Source organism: Dipodomys spectabilis, unplaced genomic scaffold, assembly GCF_019054845.1.
Source record: "Dipodomys spectabilis isolate Male_0828 unplaced genomic scaffold, ASM1905484v1 ptg000018l, whole genome shotgun sequence".
NCBI lineage: Eukaryota > Metazoa > Chordata > Mammalia > Rodentia > Heteromyidae > Dipodomys > Dipodomys spectabilis.
The window spans coordinates 12,840,969-12,857,372 of NW_024870695.1; the positions used below are offsets into that span (position 1 = coordinate 12,840,969).

The 16,404-nt window shown below is 47.6% G+C and overlaps 1 protein-coding gene across 1 annotated transcript; it reads right to left on the reverse strand.

Annotated features, from left to right (window-relative positions):
* Positions 1 to 2,672: 2,672 nt before the first annotated feature.
* Positions 2,673 to 14,179, reverse strand: Gsdma (gasdermin A). Its single transcript, XM_042673989.1, has 11 exons — positions 13,966 to 14,179; positions 13,039 to 13,219; positions 9,552 to 9,717; positions 8,665 to 8,761; positions 7,801 to 7,848; positions 7,330 to 7,356; positions 6,569 to 6,589; positions 5,805 to 5,959; positions 5,111 to 5,225; positions 3,989 to 4,062; positions 2,673 to 3,263 (listed from the first exon to the last, which is right to left on the reverse strand). The coding sequence occupies exons 1-11, from the start codon at positions 14,177 to 14,179 to the stop codon at positions 3,021 to 3,023; spliced, it is 1,341 nt and encodes a 446-aa protein (XP_042529923.1). The 3' UTR covers positions 2,673 to 3,020.
* Positions 14,180 to 16,404: the final 2,225 nt, after the last annotated feature.

Sequence of the window (16,404 nt, forward strand, 5' to 3'; positions counted from 1 at the left end):
TGGCTATTAAAGACTTTCTAAGAGCGCCGGTGAGGTGGACCTATCAGAGAACGAGTAGATATATCGTCACGGGTTGCCAGGCGGATTTTGAGCCCTGGTTGGTCCAGTTTGACTCTGGCTGAGTCTCCTTCGACAACAATCAATTTCGCTCAGCTCAACTGCCATCGGGAGCCTCCAGCGCGAGAGAAGATGCGACGTAGAGGAGCTAACTGTTGGGCTTAAGATAAACGGAATTCGAGAGTAGGGAGAACCCTATGGGAGCCAGATTTCCTGGTCAGGTTTTGTTTTAGTGCTGAAAAGGGTGTAAAAGCTCTGCAGCCTGGGACTGTAGAGGTGCGCTTGGAATCCTAGCTACTCAGGAGGCCGAGATCCGAGGATCGCGGATTGAAGCCAGCCAGGTCAGGAAAGTCCGTAAGACCCTTAGATCCAATTAAACACCAAAAATGCGGAAGTGGCGCTGTGGCACAAGGGGTAGAGCACTACCTTTGAGTTCAGGGATAGTCCTGTTACTGGCGGTGATGATGATGATGATGATTGATGATGATGATGAAAGATCCACTCTGTGACCGGACTAGGGCTAGCCCATGGTGGGCTGTTGAACAACGCAGCTTAAAATGTAATGTATGGGGGCTGGGAAGGTGGCTCCGTGGTACAGTGCTTGCCTCGCATGCATGAGGCCCTGGGTTTGATTCCTCAGCACCACATAAATAGAAAAAGCTGGAAGTGGCGCTGTGGCTCAAGTGGTAGAGTGCTAACCTTGAGCTGAAGAGCTGAGGGACAGTGCCCAGGCCCTGAGTTCAAGCCTCAAGACCGACAAAAAAAAAAAAAAAAAGTAATGTATGGCTGTGTCTATAGAGAAGAGAGCATTCTGCTCAGAGCTGCTGTGTATTGTGCTGGCAAAGAGGGGCTTTATATATCCAGACAGACACTTGTAAAATGGGGAACAGAATAATGCTGTGCCTAATGGTGTAAGTATACACGGACATACACAGAGGATGGTCTATGTGTACCTTGTATTCTTGTTTTCATACTGTTTTTGCAAGCAATTACTTGCCTTAAACAGCCACTTGCCAAATGGGGAAAAGAAAAGTGTGTCCCAGTTTTAGGGAACATGCCTAGACTTAGTCCTCCCTAATTGTACTCTCACCCCTTCACCCCCACAGCTGGAGGTTGGATAACAGAACTTTTGAATCATTAATGGAATAAACTATGGAAACGTTTCTTTATAAACACTGTATCTGTAACTGAGGTGGATGAGCAATGGAAAGGCAGAAGTCAGACCAGTTTTGTTGTTCATCTTTATAATAAAAAAATATAACACTTCTGCATAGTTAGGCGGTTAGCTCATCTCTCTATTAAGAAAAACAATCAAGTCAGCAGATAACAACCCTGTATGTTTATGAGCAATATAGTAAGGCTTTGGAAGTAGCCCAGAATATGGGGGAGGATGGTTTAACACAAAGCTTTTTGCAGTTTGGTCATGAATTCTTGGTAAATGAGAAAACTAGCTGGGGGTGGGTAGAGGGCATAAGAAGGGGGAGAGCTTGACTCCTAGGGCCTGAAGCTTTGGAGAAATTATTCTACCCATAAAAGTACTTTGAAAGGAGAATAGTAAAAGATATTCAAATCCAACTAAACAGGAACAGTTTGATGAAATCACAATAGACATATTAGCAGGTGCATAGGCAAATTCTGTACACACCATTCTCTCCCAAACCACCCTCAAGTGAAGGTAGAAGATAAAAGAAGAGAAAAGGTAAAAAAAAATACTATCTTTAGAATTTTGAATTTTGTTTTTGCATTTTCAATTGTGTGCCAGTTCTGGTACTTAAACTCAGGGCTTGTGTGCTATCACTGAGCTTCAGTAAAAATTCAAGGCTAGTATTCTACCACCTGAGCCACAGTTCCACTTCCTTTTTGGTGGCTATTTGGAGATCAGAGTCTCACTTATTTTCCTGCCTGGGGCTGGCCTTGAACCTCAATCTTCAGATCTCAGACTCAGAGTAGGATTACAAGTGTGAACCATGGAAACCTGTCTTTCAATTTGACAAATTTGAGATTTGTTATCTTTGTTTTAGACTTCTGTATTTCTAGATCTGCCCCACCTCCTGTCCCCAATCCTAAGCCCACAAATGCTCTTTGCTCTACTTTTTTCCCTCAGTATTAGTATTTGAATTTATGTTAGGCAGGCCACCATCTGGGTCACACCTCTAGCCCCAAATGCTGTGCTTTGTAGATAAGCTGCTTTGATGTTCTTCTCACTTTAGAATCTGGATTCTGTACCCTCGTAGTGCTCTAAGCATTTTCCAGCTGCCCTGAGGACAGTGCACAGGTAGTAGAATGTATACTGTCTCAAAATAATAATTTCCTTATGCTAAATTCCTTTTTGTGTGTTGGTATTGGCTTGAACTCAGGACCTCCAACTCTGTTATTCTTTTTCAATACCAGCTGAAACTCTTAACATTTTATTTCCTTCTCCATGTCTAGTTTTTTGCTAATGGATGATAAGAGTCTTGAAGATTTTTTTTTTATCTGCCCAGGCTAGTACTAAACTGTGGTCCTCAGATCTCAGCCTCCTATGTATCTAGAATTAGGGGCATGAGCTACTGGCAGCTATAGCCTTATGATAAATTCTTGAAAGAAACACACAAAAGACATTCAATACTGAGATGTCAATCTACTAGTTCCCCTTAATTCCAGCAAAATTTATTTTTTGGAAGTACAAAGAATTGGGATAGGAATTAATTTTTTTGTTGTTGTTGAAATGGCTCAAAGTTTTTAAGGTTTGAGTGTTTCCAACTCTACAGGATTTAGGCATCAGCAGATGGGTTTATGGAGGTGGGTTGTGGTAGTAGAAGGCTCATGGAGGGAGACAGGTTGTGGGGTAGGTGGGTTTGGTTTTCATGGGTGACAGGGTAGGATTTCAGCCCTAACCTGGTGGCTCTGCAACGTGATGTTAAGAACATGGCACACTGAGACTGAGAAGGTCTAGAAAGCAGGAAGTAGGCAGAAAAGGCATCTTAGGAGGCCTTAGTCAGCAGCTGAAAGAGGGAGAGGCCAGCATAAAGGGCGCAGAGGCGAGGGAGGGTATCTGGGTCCCACATGTACTGGGGACCTGATCTCTGAACTTCCAGGCCACTCAGCCCCACTAGAGCTTCCGTGAGGGTCAGTTCCTCATCCCCAAGGGAGGACAACAGGTCAGGTCTCAGGGGGAAGACTCCTTCTTTATCTTGGAGGAAATTCTGTTCCATTGTGCTCTCCACCTGTAAGGAACCAACCACAGCATAAAATTTGAGAAGATCTGGTAAGCTCTCTCCTTCCCTTCTAGTCATACAAATCACCACGAAGGGCTGCATTTCCCTTATAGCTCTTTTTCTTACATTACACTCCATTTGGGTTTTATAGTGGGCACTGCATTTTTTTGGAGCCCCATTTTACAGAAGAATAAACAGATTCAGAGACATTAAATATTTGCTCATATCACTTGATTAGCAATAAGTAGACCCAGAATTTTTTTTCCTCACAAGAAAAGGCTGATAGATTCATATCATGAGTAGAAATTTATCCATTTGCCTTTTTTTAAAATTGAGGGTGGGGAGTGAGTGGTACTGGGGCTTAAACTCAGGGCTTCAAATTTTTCCTTAGCTTTTTTTTTTTTTTTTTTTTTGCTCAAGGTTGATGTACTATTACTTATGTCACCTCTCCACTTCTGTTTTTTTTTTTGCTGGTTAATTGGAGATAAGCCCAGGCTGAGGGTCAAATTTTGATCCTGAGATCTCAGCCTCCTGGGTCATCTAGTAATCTAGGAATGAGCCATCAGAGCCTAATGTAACAAGATAATAAAAGGAAAGAAATAGAGAATAGAGAATTGGGCACCAACTCCCTAGGATCCCTTCAGGATGCTTCTGCCATCAGGCTAAATCTGCATCTTCCCATTGGTTCCAGCCACTTCCTCCCAAACTTGTCCTCTCCCCCCCTCACCCCTCACCAGCTTCAGCTGCACTGGTAGGATCTTTTTCTCTGTGGATTTTATTAGAAGCTTCTGTTGGGCTTCACTTAGCTCTGGAAAAAAAAAAAAGCAGAGAAAGACATTTGTTGCTGGTGCAGAAAGGACTACAAATTCCAAATAGTTCATTTCTGAAATTCTAGCCAGAACTGAATGACGGATGCATCTATTCATTCATTCATTCGTTCATGATTAAATGCCAATCATTTTTGCTGAGTGTTAATAAAAATGATAGTTCCTTTACTCAGAGAAAGTGCAGTGTGGGGGAGGAACAGAGTCTTAAGAGAGACACAGCTTAAGGGGTCTGTTTATTTATTTAGGTCAGTCGTGGGGCTTGAACTCTGGGCCTATGCACTGTCCCTGAGCTCTTTAGCTCAAGGCAAGCGCTCTACAGTGCCACTTCTGCTTTTCTGGTGGTTAATTGGAGATAAGAGTCCCATGGACTTTCCTGCCCAGGCTGGCTTTCAACTACGATCCTCAGATCTCAGCATCCTGAGTAGCTAGGATTACAGGTGTGAGCAATCGGTGCCTGGCTATTTATTTATTTTTTTGAAGTTTTTAGTTTTTGCCTTTGGGGGCATGCTTCCTAAGGGAACAAACATTATAACTGAAATATCAGAATTTTTCTAAGAGGAATATTTCATGCAGAGGAAAAGAGAGAATACAGGGGCTAGATCAGAAGATATTCCCCTCTGAGATTCAAGCTAACAAGTGGGTATCTAGGAAAGTGATGACCTTGGCTTTCAGTATATGATTGAAAAAACTTGAGTTCTTTCCCAACCTCTATTAGCAGGCTGTCTCAGGGCATCCAAGGGGACCAAGGAAATCCTTAGAATTCCCCCCCCCCTTTTTGTTTATTTTTCTTTTCTTTTTAATTTGAAGTGGTTGTGTAACAGTTTCAATTTCAGGTCAGATTATGAGCACAATGCATCTTGATCAATGTCACCCTCTCCAATGTTCTCCCCCATCTTTCCCAAGGAACCCATTATTTAACGAAAATATCAAGTGTAATTTACGTACCAATCACTCATTCATTCATTTGTGAGTTTACTTAAGCGATTCATTCCCACCACTGAAAAAGTGAAGATCTCATTCCCCACTTACCTGTTAGGGCACCCACGAAATAGAGGATGGCACCTATAGCCTCCTTTGACAGTAGGACATCTTTTGGGAGTGCCTCCAGGGTCACTTCATGCCCTTTGTCTAGAGCCCCTTCAAGCTGTGAGGAAAGGTGGGAAATGAAGATACCATAGCAGAGGGCCTGAAATAGCACCTGGCACATAGTCCCTCAACTATTTTATGTCTCTATTTCTCTTAGTTCTCCTTGGATTCTGAGGTTGTTTTTTGTTTCTGTTTTTTCCCCCCTAATCTTGGAGTTGAATTCAGGGCTTGGGCACAGTCCCTGAGCTTCTTTTGCTCCATGCTAGCACTCTTACCACTTGAGCCACAATGGCCTTTTTTGTTTATGTGGTACTGAGGAATAGAACCCAGGGCTTCAGGCATGCTAGGCAAGCACTCTACCACTAAGCCACCTTCCCAGCCTCTGGACTCTGAGATTTGAATTCTGGAACCATTACAGCTGCCTTGCATCAGAAAGCTCATTGTGGTCCTCCCTCCTCCCTCTGTCTATCAGAGGGTGCATGTCCGTTAAGGCGCAGTGGTGGCCTTAGCACCCTGGGGGAACTTGGTCAGCCTTGGTGATTGTAACTATCAATTTTGCTGGCCACCAGCTGCAATATCCTGCCCCCCCAAAAAACCCCCAAACCTTCATCTTCTGATTTTCCCATTGTAGCCTCACCGTAAGCTCAAGGTCCTGAAGCTCTTTTTTCTTCCCAAGGAGTTTACTGAGGGAGCTGAGCAAGGAGCTTTTCCCCACTTGACTCAGCTTGTCTACTTCTTGGGTCTCTCTCTGAACCTCTTCTTTGAGTGTCTTGAAGTCCTCATGTGCTTCCCCTATGGAGGTAATAAATGAGGCATCCAGTCCTCTACCAGAGCCTCCCAGTTTAGCATGTTCTCCCTACAGGAACAAGGGCTTCTTCACTCAGTCACACTCTTCAGGGCCCCATGCTGTGCTCCCCACATGGGCCTGGCCTTGTTTCTTTCCCAGGGAACATGATTAGGAAGTTTTTTCCAACCCTGACATGAGGGTGGGATAAGGAGGTGGGCCTGGCCCTGTATTATCCTCTCACCCCAAAGACCCCATCCTTCATCAGTACACAATTGCCTTCCCATTCTCAAAAAGACTTACCTAAAAATGGAAAGGGAAGGCTCATTTCCCCTTCTCACCAACTAATTGGCAAAGAATGACCTTGATGAAGGCCAGGATGGGGCTGTTCCAGAGAGCAGTGGGTCTGTATTCTGGATGAAGTGAACTGTACCCAGCATTCTAGGGGGGCCTAGTATTCTAAAATATATCCAGTCTATGCTGGAAAGAGTGGCTTCCCTACAGGTGCATCCAGTCTCAGGATCTTGACCTGAGCCCTTGTCCTCCCTTCCCTCCACCGTAAGGCATTTTTCACCACCTTCACACCAAAGTCTTGGGACAAAAATAAAATTCCTTACCAACATCAGATGCCTGGATAACTGAGGAAGAATGGGAGAAGGAAACCAAACACAAAAATGGGTTAGAATGTACTTCAGCATGACAACCATCCCCAAGGGTAAGGTACTAAAGGAAGAAGCAACATGTTCCATCTGTGTCCTGGGAAACCCCAACTCTTTTTTTTTTTTGGGTCAGTAGTGGAGCTTGAACTCTGGGCCTGGGCACTCTCCCTCAGCTCAAGGCTGGCGCTATACCACTTGAGCCACAGCACTTCTGGTTTTCTGAGTGGTTTATTGGAAATAAGAGGCTTTTCCTGCCCAGGCTGGCTTTGAACCTCAATCCTCAGATCTCAGCCTCCCGAGTAGCTAGGATTACAGGAGTGAGCCACTGGCACCTGGCTCCCAATTCTTTTCAGGATATTCTCGCTCCATTCCTTAGGTGAAGGAATGGGTCAGAGGAAGAGTTAATGGGGCATGAAAAGGAGCACCAGGTTGAGTTGACATCCTTGTGACTCAGCTGCTCCCACCCTGGTTGCTAGGTGGTTGAGTGGCAGACATGTAAAACAAGCAACCAAAGCTTTTGGGGATAAAGGTTTGAGGTGTCTAAATGTGGGGGCATCTTCTCCAAAGATCTCCCCTTCCACAGCTTTGTCCTAAGCTGCTGGATTGTCTGCCACACTTCTGAGCCAGCTGTTTGACCTGCTCTACCATCTTTCCTGTCAGTAGGAAAGAAAGAAGATGGGAGTAAAAGAAAATTGCAGTGGAATGAAAGGAACACTTACGTGTGAATTTCTCCTCTCCTGGCTTTTCTGAAGACAGAAACAATGTACATCTGTCAGTATAAATCTTACTTCTGCCTTTTTGTCTAAAGTTGCTGTCAAGGCAGCTTCGCCAGTGATCATTATAAAAATCACGAGATCCTCTCAGCACGTTGACCCTGCAACTTGAGAACACACACGGCCTCCCAGTCTTTTCAGTTTCTGATTGCACCTCTGTCTCCTGGCTTTATAATTCTCTGTCTCTCTTGGGCAGTATTGACAAAAATCTCTACCTGATCTCTGTCTTTTTGTTGCTTTTTATATATCTCTATCCACCTTTCCGAATGTTGAAGATGTCTATTTCTGGGGACCTAGGAAACAAAAGCAGGGACTCCTAGGAAGATTATACTATCTGCTATTAGAATGGGAGGACTTTCAGCGGATAATGTTGGGGTAGGAGAGGAGGTATGGGGAGCCGATGAGCAGTTCACTCACCTCCAGGAGGGAAAGTTTGCATGCTGTCATTGTAGATGTGTGGAATATCTGTAAGGTGCAATAGAGGGAGACCAGGAGGCCATTACCAGCTGCCCCACCCTTCTCCAGTCTCAAGCCCTTGCTGAGTCTTGCTCAGGGTTAGGTCCTGCCCATTAGGCCATTTCAGCTGCCCTGCCCTTCTTTTTCCAGTCTCAAACCCAAGGGCTTAGGTCTTGCCCCTCAAATGCCTTGTCTAATTCTTCACTTCCCCCTCTCCCCACTGCTGTAAATTGTAAATTTCTTCCCCCTCCCAACTGCCCCCTCCCCGTCCTCCCCACCCTCTCTGTCAGTCTTGGGGCTTGAACTCAGGGCCTGGGTGCTGTCCCTGAGCTTTTTCACTCAAGGCCAGTGCTCTACCACTTTGAACCACAGTAGCACTTCTAGGGTAATTGGAGATAAGACTTTGCTGCCCAGGCTGGCTTTCAACCTCGATCTTCGTATCTCAGCCTCCCGAGTAGCTAGGATTATAGGCATGAGCCTGTAATCTAGCATCCAGCAACTTCTCTTCTTTGATAGCAGTTTTCAACCTTGCCCTCTTGTGTTAGCATCAGAGGATGTTTACTCCTTTGGTTTCTTGAGATAGAGGCTTTGCTTGCTGATGTTTGTACCCCTGCTGCCCATGGCTTCCACAGTGTCCGGCCCTCTGAGAGACTCAGAACCCAAGGGCCCCTTCACTTTCTCTCCAGAACCAGCCTTTAGTGTTCTGTCTCAGGCATTGGCTGATGCATTACACTCCCACTTGTCCCCTGACACTGTCCCAAGCGGGGACCCTAATACCTCAGCCTGGTGGGGTTAACTCTTGCCTTGTGAAGAGAACACGCTTACCCCACTCATCTTTGCCGTTCACCATCAGCTGTCTCACTCGAAAGGCCAGGACACAGCCTTTGGGGATGGTCACAGCCTCTTTGTGGTTTACAGAGCCCTAAGATTACACAATGGGAGTTTGTGAGTCTGCAGATCTGAGACCCTGGGGTGGAGGGCCAGGCTTGAGAGCGTGTGTGAAAAGAGCAAATGGGAAACCCAGCAGTAGTGGGCTCTGTCATCTTTCTCCCCAGTCTGGACTCCATGGGATGGGCTCCCTCGCTTATCTTTAGTGATCATCCTCTGACAAGCTGTGTCTCTTCCTGGTCTGGACACCTGCAGGGAACTGGGCAGACCTGTTCCGTCAGCTGCCTGTGCATTATCCTCTCCCACCTCTAAACTCCCATCCTCCTCCTCCTCCTCCTCCTCCCATCCAGACTCTGGTTCCTTCTTCTTGGTCACTGTCTGTACCACATGCTCACCTCATTCAGGAAAGCCTCCATGACTCATTCCTCCTCTTGGCTCTAAAATCCCACATCACTCACTAGAAATAGGTACCAGAGTCTTACTATTTCCACGAAAACTCCCAAGCCTCTGGGCTTTAAGCTATGTGCCTCGTGCATGGGCCTGAGAACTTCTGTGAGCTCTGATCTTTAGCACCGTGAGGGAAAAATGATGAGTGTGCTTCTTCTCCCCACAGAGTCTTTGTGACTTCTGGCACAGAGTTATGCCCACCCTAGGTGCCATTGGCTAGAGAAGGGCTCAGTTGTGTATCTGGCCGGTTGGGTTGGGAGCAAAGAGAAGGGATAGGGTCTTCTTCATATGCTGAATGGGCACTAATGGCATAAAAAAATGAATGAGGCCTCTAGGAAGGGTGTGTGTGTGTGTGTGTGTGTGTGTTTGAACCAAACCTGTAGCCCCAGTGGGGCAAAGAACGGGAGGGAAAAGCAGCCCTCCGCCTTGCCGGCTCTCTCCAGAGTGACCTCTTGCACCGTCTCCACTACTTCCATGACCACATACAGGTTCTCTCCTCGATCCCGCATTTCCTTCAGGAACGGGTTATCTGCTGCCAGCTTCCTGAGGCAGGAGAAGCATAAGGGAACCCTAAGAGCTCCTCAGCGCTGGGGCTAGCCCCCACCCCCTTTTATTCTGCTGTTTCCTAGCAGTTAGACATCATGGTGTCAGGGAACTCAAGTCAGACCAGGGCAGAAGTTCAGATCTCCTGAACTTCTCCTGAAGAGCAGTTTCTCTAAGTCTGACTTGCCTCGTCTATAGAGTGAGGGCAATGACACCTACCTCCAGGTGTGCTGAGACAAACTGGGTAATGGCCATTCACACCCAGGGCCTCATGGTTCCTTCCTTCCTTCTTCAGTACAGAGGTAGAGCCTCCTACCTTCCTTCCCTGTTCCCGTCTTCTGGGATCCTTCCTCCCCATCTCTATCCTCTCTCCTGCCATTGACGACAGCTTCTCACTTGCTCCTTCCATGTACAAACATGTCTCCACCCCTAAAAGTTTTACTTTCTTTGATCCTACTACTCCCTCTAATTGCCACCCTATTTCCTTCTTTCTCCTTTCTGCCAAGGGTCTCCAAAGATATGCCCCTGCCCAATATCTACCTCCTCACTTCCCATTCCAATTCTTTTTTATTTATTTATTTTGTTTAGTCATGGGGCTTGAACTCTGGGCCTGGGAACTGTCCCTCAGCTCTTCAGCTCAAGGGGAGCACTCTACCACTTGAGCCACAGTGCCACTTCTGGTTTTCTGGTGGTTAATTGGAGAGAAGAGTCTCATGGATTTTGCCACCTGGGCTGGCTTTGAATAGTGATCCTCAGGTCTCAGCCTCCTGGGTAGCTAGGATTACAGGCATGAGCCACGGGTGCCTGGCTCCACGCTGAATTTTTTATAATTTGGTTTTGTTTCTCACACAGCAAAGGCAATATCATTGTCTTCCCTTAATTCTGCACGACACTGAACCAACCATCCAATGCAACGCAGTCTTCTTTTGCTTCTGGTCACCCTGGTTCACCCTGGTTCTACTTTTATCTTTCTGGCTCCTAAACGTTCCCCATTCTGTCTGCATCCCATTTGCCATTTGTATTTGGTTCCCTAACCTTTTATGTTCTCATGATTCTGCTCTCAAAGATCCAAGTTTCCCCCCCAAGTTCCTATGGTTTAAAAGTCTTTACTTTGTTGGCCACCCCATATGTAACTCTACCTCTCTAGAGTTCCCAGCTTCTGTTTCTAACTACCTTGTTGAATTTTCTCAACTGATACCCAAGCAGAGTCACAAACTCAAAACATCCAAAAGGAACTCACACTCCATGGAGCTGCCTGTCACCTGCTTGTCACTCATTTTTTTGCCTTGAATACTTTGTCTTGTTGCAGCCTGGGTCAAACATTGGAATCATTGTTGCCAAAACCTACATCCTTACCCTGCCAAGTCTAATCCTTTCTATTTGCAACAGGCTTTGCATCCATTCCTCCCCTTCATTCCAGAGGTTCTCCCCTAGCTCACGCCCTCCTAGCATACTTTTGGTGGATAGAATGGGACAGTGTTTTGCCTGGTCTTCCTACTTTAATCCCTGTTTTTCTTCTTCCATGGAACATACTTCCTGAGTCTGGCCAGATTGATCATGAGACACAGAGTACTGCCAGAGTCATCTCGGTGCTACAGTTCAACTCTGTAACCTGGCACCTGGTTCCTGCGTGCTCTGGGTCCACCTTCAAACTCCTGCTTGTTCCATTTGCACCTCTTCCTTGCCTCCCATACTGACTATTCTATTCACAGTCCCCCATTAGCTTTGCGATATCTCCTCTGTGTGCTTTTAGAATGCCCTTCTCCCATACTTGTATGCATAGCTTCTGCCCACCACACAAGGCAGAGGTGGGGTACCACCTCTGTGCATCCTTTCCTAATTTTCCCTGCCAGAAGTGCCTCCCCTCTGCCATGAGACTCAGCTGAACCCTTGCCACGGGGCTTACCACGTCTTTTGTTGTTATTGTTGGTGATGGAGCTTGAACTCTGGGCCTGGGCACTGTCCCTGAGCAATTTTGCTCAAGGATAGCACTCTGTGCTGCTTTAAGCCACAGTGCCACTTCCAATTTTCTAGTGGTTAATTGGAAATAAGAGTCTCACGGACTTTCCTGATTGGGTTGGCTTTAAACCAGATCCTCAGACCTCAGCCTCCTGAGTATGAGCCAACAGTGCCTGACTACTTCCTCCTCCTCCTCGTCCTCCTCCTCGTCTTCCACCTCTCCTCCTCCTCTTCCTCCTTCCCCTCTCCTCCTCACCCTCTTCCCCCCCCCCCCCCTTCGTTGTGGGGCCTGAACTCTAGGCCTGGGCACTGTCCCGCAGCTCTTCAGTTCAAGGCTAGCGCTCTACCACTTGAGCCACAGCACCACTTCTGGCCTTTTCTGCTTATGTGGTGCTGAGGAATGGAACCCAGGGCCTCATGCATGCAAGGCAAGCACTCTACAACTGAGCCACCTTCACAGCCCCACTTTACTACTTCTTGTTTTGGATTGTAGTTACTATTGCACAGTAGTTTTCACTCTCCTAGACTACAAAGTTTTTAGAAAAAGTTGTTCTACCACACAGAAGGATGCTTTATATTCAAAAACAGCTCACTAGATATTTACTGGATGACTTCCCAAGCACCCCATCTTTCCTTCGGCCTCCCCAGTACTCATCTGTTTATTTAAACCCTTACTTAATTACTTAAAAGTCAGGTCCCTTCTTAAGACAAACATATGTGGTGCCTAGCATCAATGTCACCTCTGCCACACCCCTTATGCCAGCATCCTCCAGGGCTGGTGTGGAGCTTGGGCTGGCGGGAAGGCTTTATTTGTGGAAGCAGTATGCTGTACCCAAGCTTCCATAGGAAGCAGTTACAACCAGTCCACTCCTCCACCTTCTAGCATACTTCATAGCCTTCGGGTTGAATGAGTATGCAGGGATGGGCATCATAGCTCAAATGGTAGAGTGCTTGCCTAGTATGCTCAAAGCCCTGGGTTCAATTCCCAAGTACCACAAAAAGAAATTATCTTGTGACACCATAATTCCATAGAAAAGAAAACTGTGGTTCTAAGAGAAATGAGTTTTCTCAGCAAAGAGATTTAATATCTCATCCTCACGTGTGGGATGAGATAGGGGGACTGTGGGGACGGGGTACTGGAAGTACCAGAAGGAGTAGCTAGGAATAGCTTGGAGGTTCCATAGGCCCCACACGGGTCATCTCAAGGGGTCCCCTGTGGTGACCGTATTGCCAAGGGGTTTGCCAGTGGTTTTCAAAGGCCTCCCCCATGGTGACAACTTCGCCAAGGGTTTTGCTTTCCCCACACAAGGCTCGGGGCAGCTGTTCTCTGCACTGCCCAACCCCAGCCCTGTCCACTCTTACCTCTCCTTGTGCAAGTTCTCCAGGGCCTTGGGTGCCACACTGAGTGTCTGAACTTCCAGCGTGCTGTTCCGGGACAGCCCTGCAGTGCCCTTTACCTTCACCGTCTTTGGCATGTCCACCTCTCCCTCTACCCGGGCATCTAGCATATTCTTAAAGCCAAAGTTCCCAGAGTCTGTTGGATCTGTAGGAGAGAGAAGACAAAAGAGCTAGGCTGGAAATGTGGCTTAGTGGTAGAGTGCTTGCCTAACATGCATGAAGCCCTGGGTTCAATTCCTCAGTACCACATAAACAGATAAAGCCTGAAGTGGCGCTGTGGCTAAAGTGGTAGAGCACAAGCCTTGAGCAAAAGAAGCTCAGGGTCAGTGCCCAAGCCCTGAGTTCAAACCTCAGGACTGGCAAAAACAAAAACAAAAACAAAACACAACAGAGAGGCACCAATAGTTCTCCCACTGCCTCAGCAGCTAGTGAGAACTTTCATTTGACTTTTTTTTTTTTTTTGGTCGGTCATGAGGCTTGAACTCTGGGCCTGGGCACTGTCCCTCAGCTCTTCAGCTCAAGGCTAGTGCTCTACCACTTAAGCCACAGTGTCACTTCTGGTTTTCTGGTGGTTTATTAGAGATAAGAGTCTCACAGACTTTTGCTGCCCAGGCTGGCTTTGAACTGTGATCCTCAGATCTCAGCCTCCTGAGTAGCTAGGATTACAGGCATGAGCAACTGGTGCCCGGTTTTACTTTGGGGTGGGGGCGGATTCAGGCTTGCTAGGCAAGTGCTCTGGTCACAAGAGCCACATCTGTAGCCCTAATGTGAACTTTTAGGTGACATTTCATCATACAGGCTTAGAGGACCTCTGAGTCTTCCCTGTAGGCCAGGTGTCTGGCTGGGACTCTATAGGATCCCTTGGAACCCAGCCCCATGCCCAAAGCTGACCTGAGGGTGAGCTGCCAGGCTCCAGAACATCTAGAAGGGTGTAGTCAGTGCGGACATAGCGGGCACCCCAGAAGATCGTGCTCTTCCTCTTCCTTAGCACCAGGCAGAAAGGATGGAAGCGCTTGAAGTCAATGAGGCTGTCTAGCGGCGTCAGGTCCCCTCGAGGGTTTAGCTGTTTGGCCAGGGCCCGGGTAACGTTTTCAAAGATGGTCATTGTCTCTGTCAGTGGAGAGATGGAGACTGTTAAGGACACCATGGCACCTGGGAAGACCTCTGCAGTGAGCGATTTTCCGGATTCTCAAATGTGAGAGCCTTAAAGAAGCCAAGGAGTCCGTGTGTGTGTGTGTGTGTGTGTGTGTGTGTGTGTGTGTGTGTGTTTGCGCGCACGCACATGCGCGCACAGGCTAGTATTCTGCCACTTGAGCCACAGCTCCATTTCCAGATTTTGGTGGTAAATTGGAGATAAGAGTCTCAAGGACTTGCCTACCAGGGACAGCTTTGAACCATGATCCTCAGATCTCAGCCTCCTGAATAGCTAGGATTATAGGCATGAGCTACCAGCACTAATCAGGAGTCCTTTTCCCCCTAGGTCTGGGGCTTGAACTCTGGGCCTGAGCACTGTCCTTACTATCCTTGAGTTTTTGTGCTCAAGGCTAGTGTACTACCACTTGAGCCACAACTCCACTTCCAGCTGTTTGGTGGCTAATTGGAGATAAGTCTCACAGACTATCCTGTCTAGCTGCCTTTGAACCATGATCCTCAAATGACAGGTGTGAGCAGGAGTCCTCATTTTTATGACTAAGAAACTCCAGAGCTCACACAGCTAGCTAATGCCCTTTCCTTGATGGAGGTACACTTGCCTGTATCTTATCTTTCCTTTATACCCACCTCCCAACTCATGGCTATGTGCATACCATTCTCACAAGTATCCCACAGATGCGAGCATGTTGATGCTCTTTGCCTTTGTTCTTTCTGTTTACAATATCCCATTCCCAATAGCAAGAGTCACTTTGCATCCTTGGACACTCCTTCTCTCTTGGGCATCCAGTGAGTGACTCCTCCTGTGTTCCCTAAACAGTATATCCCCTTCTGGAACACCTGCCACTTTGCCCTGTTATGATCTGTGCACCTGACCCTCTCACCCGCCCACTCGGACTGTGACTTCCCGAGGGCAGGAAATGGGTCTGAGTCACCTCTGCAGCATCAGCATCAGCACAGGGCCTGGGGCTGAGATGGAGCTTGGCGAACTGTGTGTGGCAAGAAGAAAAGATGACTGGCAAGTGGCACTGTGGCTCAAGTGGTAGAGCACTTGCTTTGAGCTGAAGAGCTGAGGGACAGGAGCCCAGGCCCAGAGTTCAAGCCCCACGACCGACAAAAAAAGAAAAAGAAAAAAAGAAAAAAGAAAAGAAAGATGACTGGAAGAGGCCCTGGGAGATATAGGCTGGGGTTAAGAGGGTGTTAGAGATGGCAAAGCCTGTGAGAGCTTGGGAGTCACCATCTTATGTCTCTTGTCTTTGAAGTGCAAGTCAAGGAGTTTTGGATTGGTGGCCAGGAGACACACCCACATGAACTCATAGGTGGAGGAAGATACACCAACTTCTCTGAAAGTGCCTCGCCTTTCCTGTGGTACCTCAGAGACACAGGGACTCAGGAGGCACAAGCACTGATTTGGGAGGTGGGGAGGGTCATTCTGTCAGTGCCAATGTATACCCAGGAGTGGGTAGGATGGCTTCCTGGGGTCAGCTGAGTGCACCCGGAAGGACTCTTCACCAGAGGGGCATTCACAGGCCACTCCCTCTTCCTTCCCGAAGGCTGAACTCTTTGGATTCTAGGAGACTCCCATGCCCTTCTGGTTCCAACCATCTCTAGAGCCCCAGAGTGCCACCTGCCCACTCTGCTGTCATCAGGATCTTACCAGGAACGATGCTGGGTCCTGTGGGGTGGCTGGCTATGGAGTGAAGGCTCAGGATTTACTTGCTCTGTCAGTTGAGAGAATGACTGTCCCCTGTCAGGACAGACTGCTTTATGCCTCTGTGGAGGCAGGGATGTTGGCTTCCAGGGACCCCGCCTGCCCCACTGACCCCACCCCCTCCTGCTCTACTTCCGGGAGAACAGCATCAACCTGTTCCAGGTGTGTCCTGCCTCAGGCCCTGGGCTCGGGCCTCCTAGAGGATGAGGGGGTGGCAGACAGGTGCCAGTGAGGTGGGGACAGCCAGGACCCAGTAAGAAGAAGTGACTTGAAGACTGGCTTGTGGAAACTTTTGGAGGGGGCGATACAGAGAGGCCATGGGAGTTGGGGGGGTATAGGTACCCATGTGTATTATATGCATATAGGTCTGTATGAGTGATACGGACATGTCTGTGTCTGTTCCTTATCTTTGGGGATCCTCCCTTTCTCTCCACCCCGTGCTCTTCCGGTAGCTCTCCAACACTTTGTTC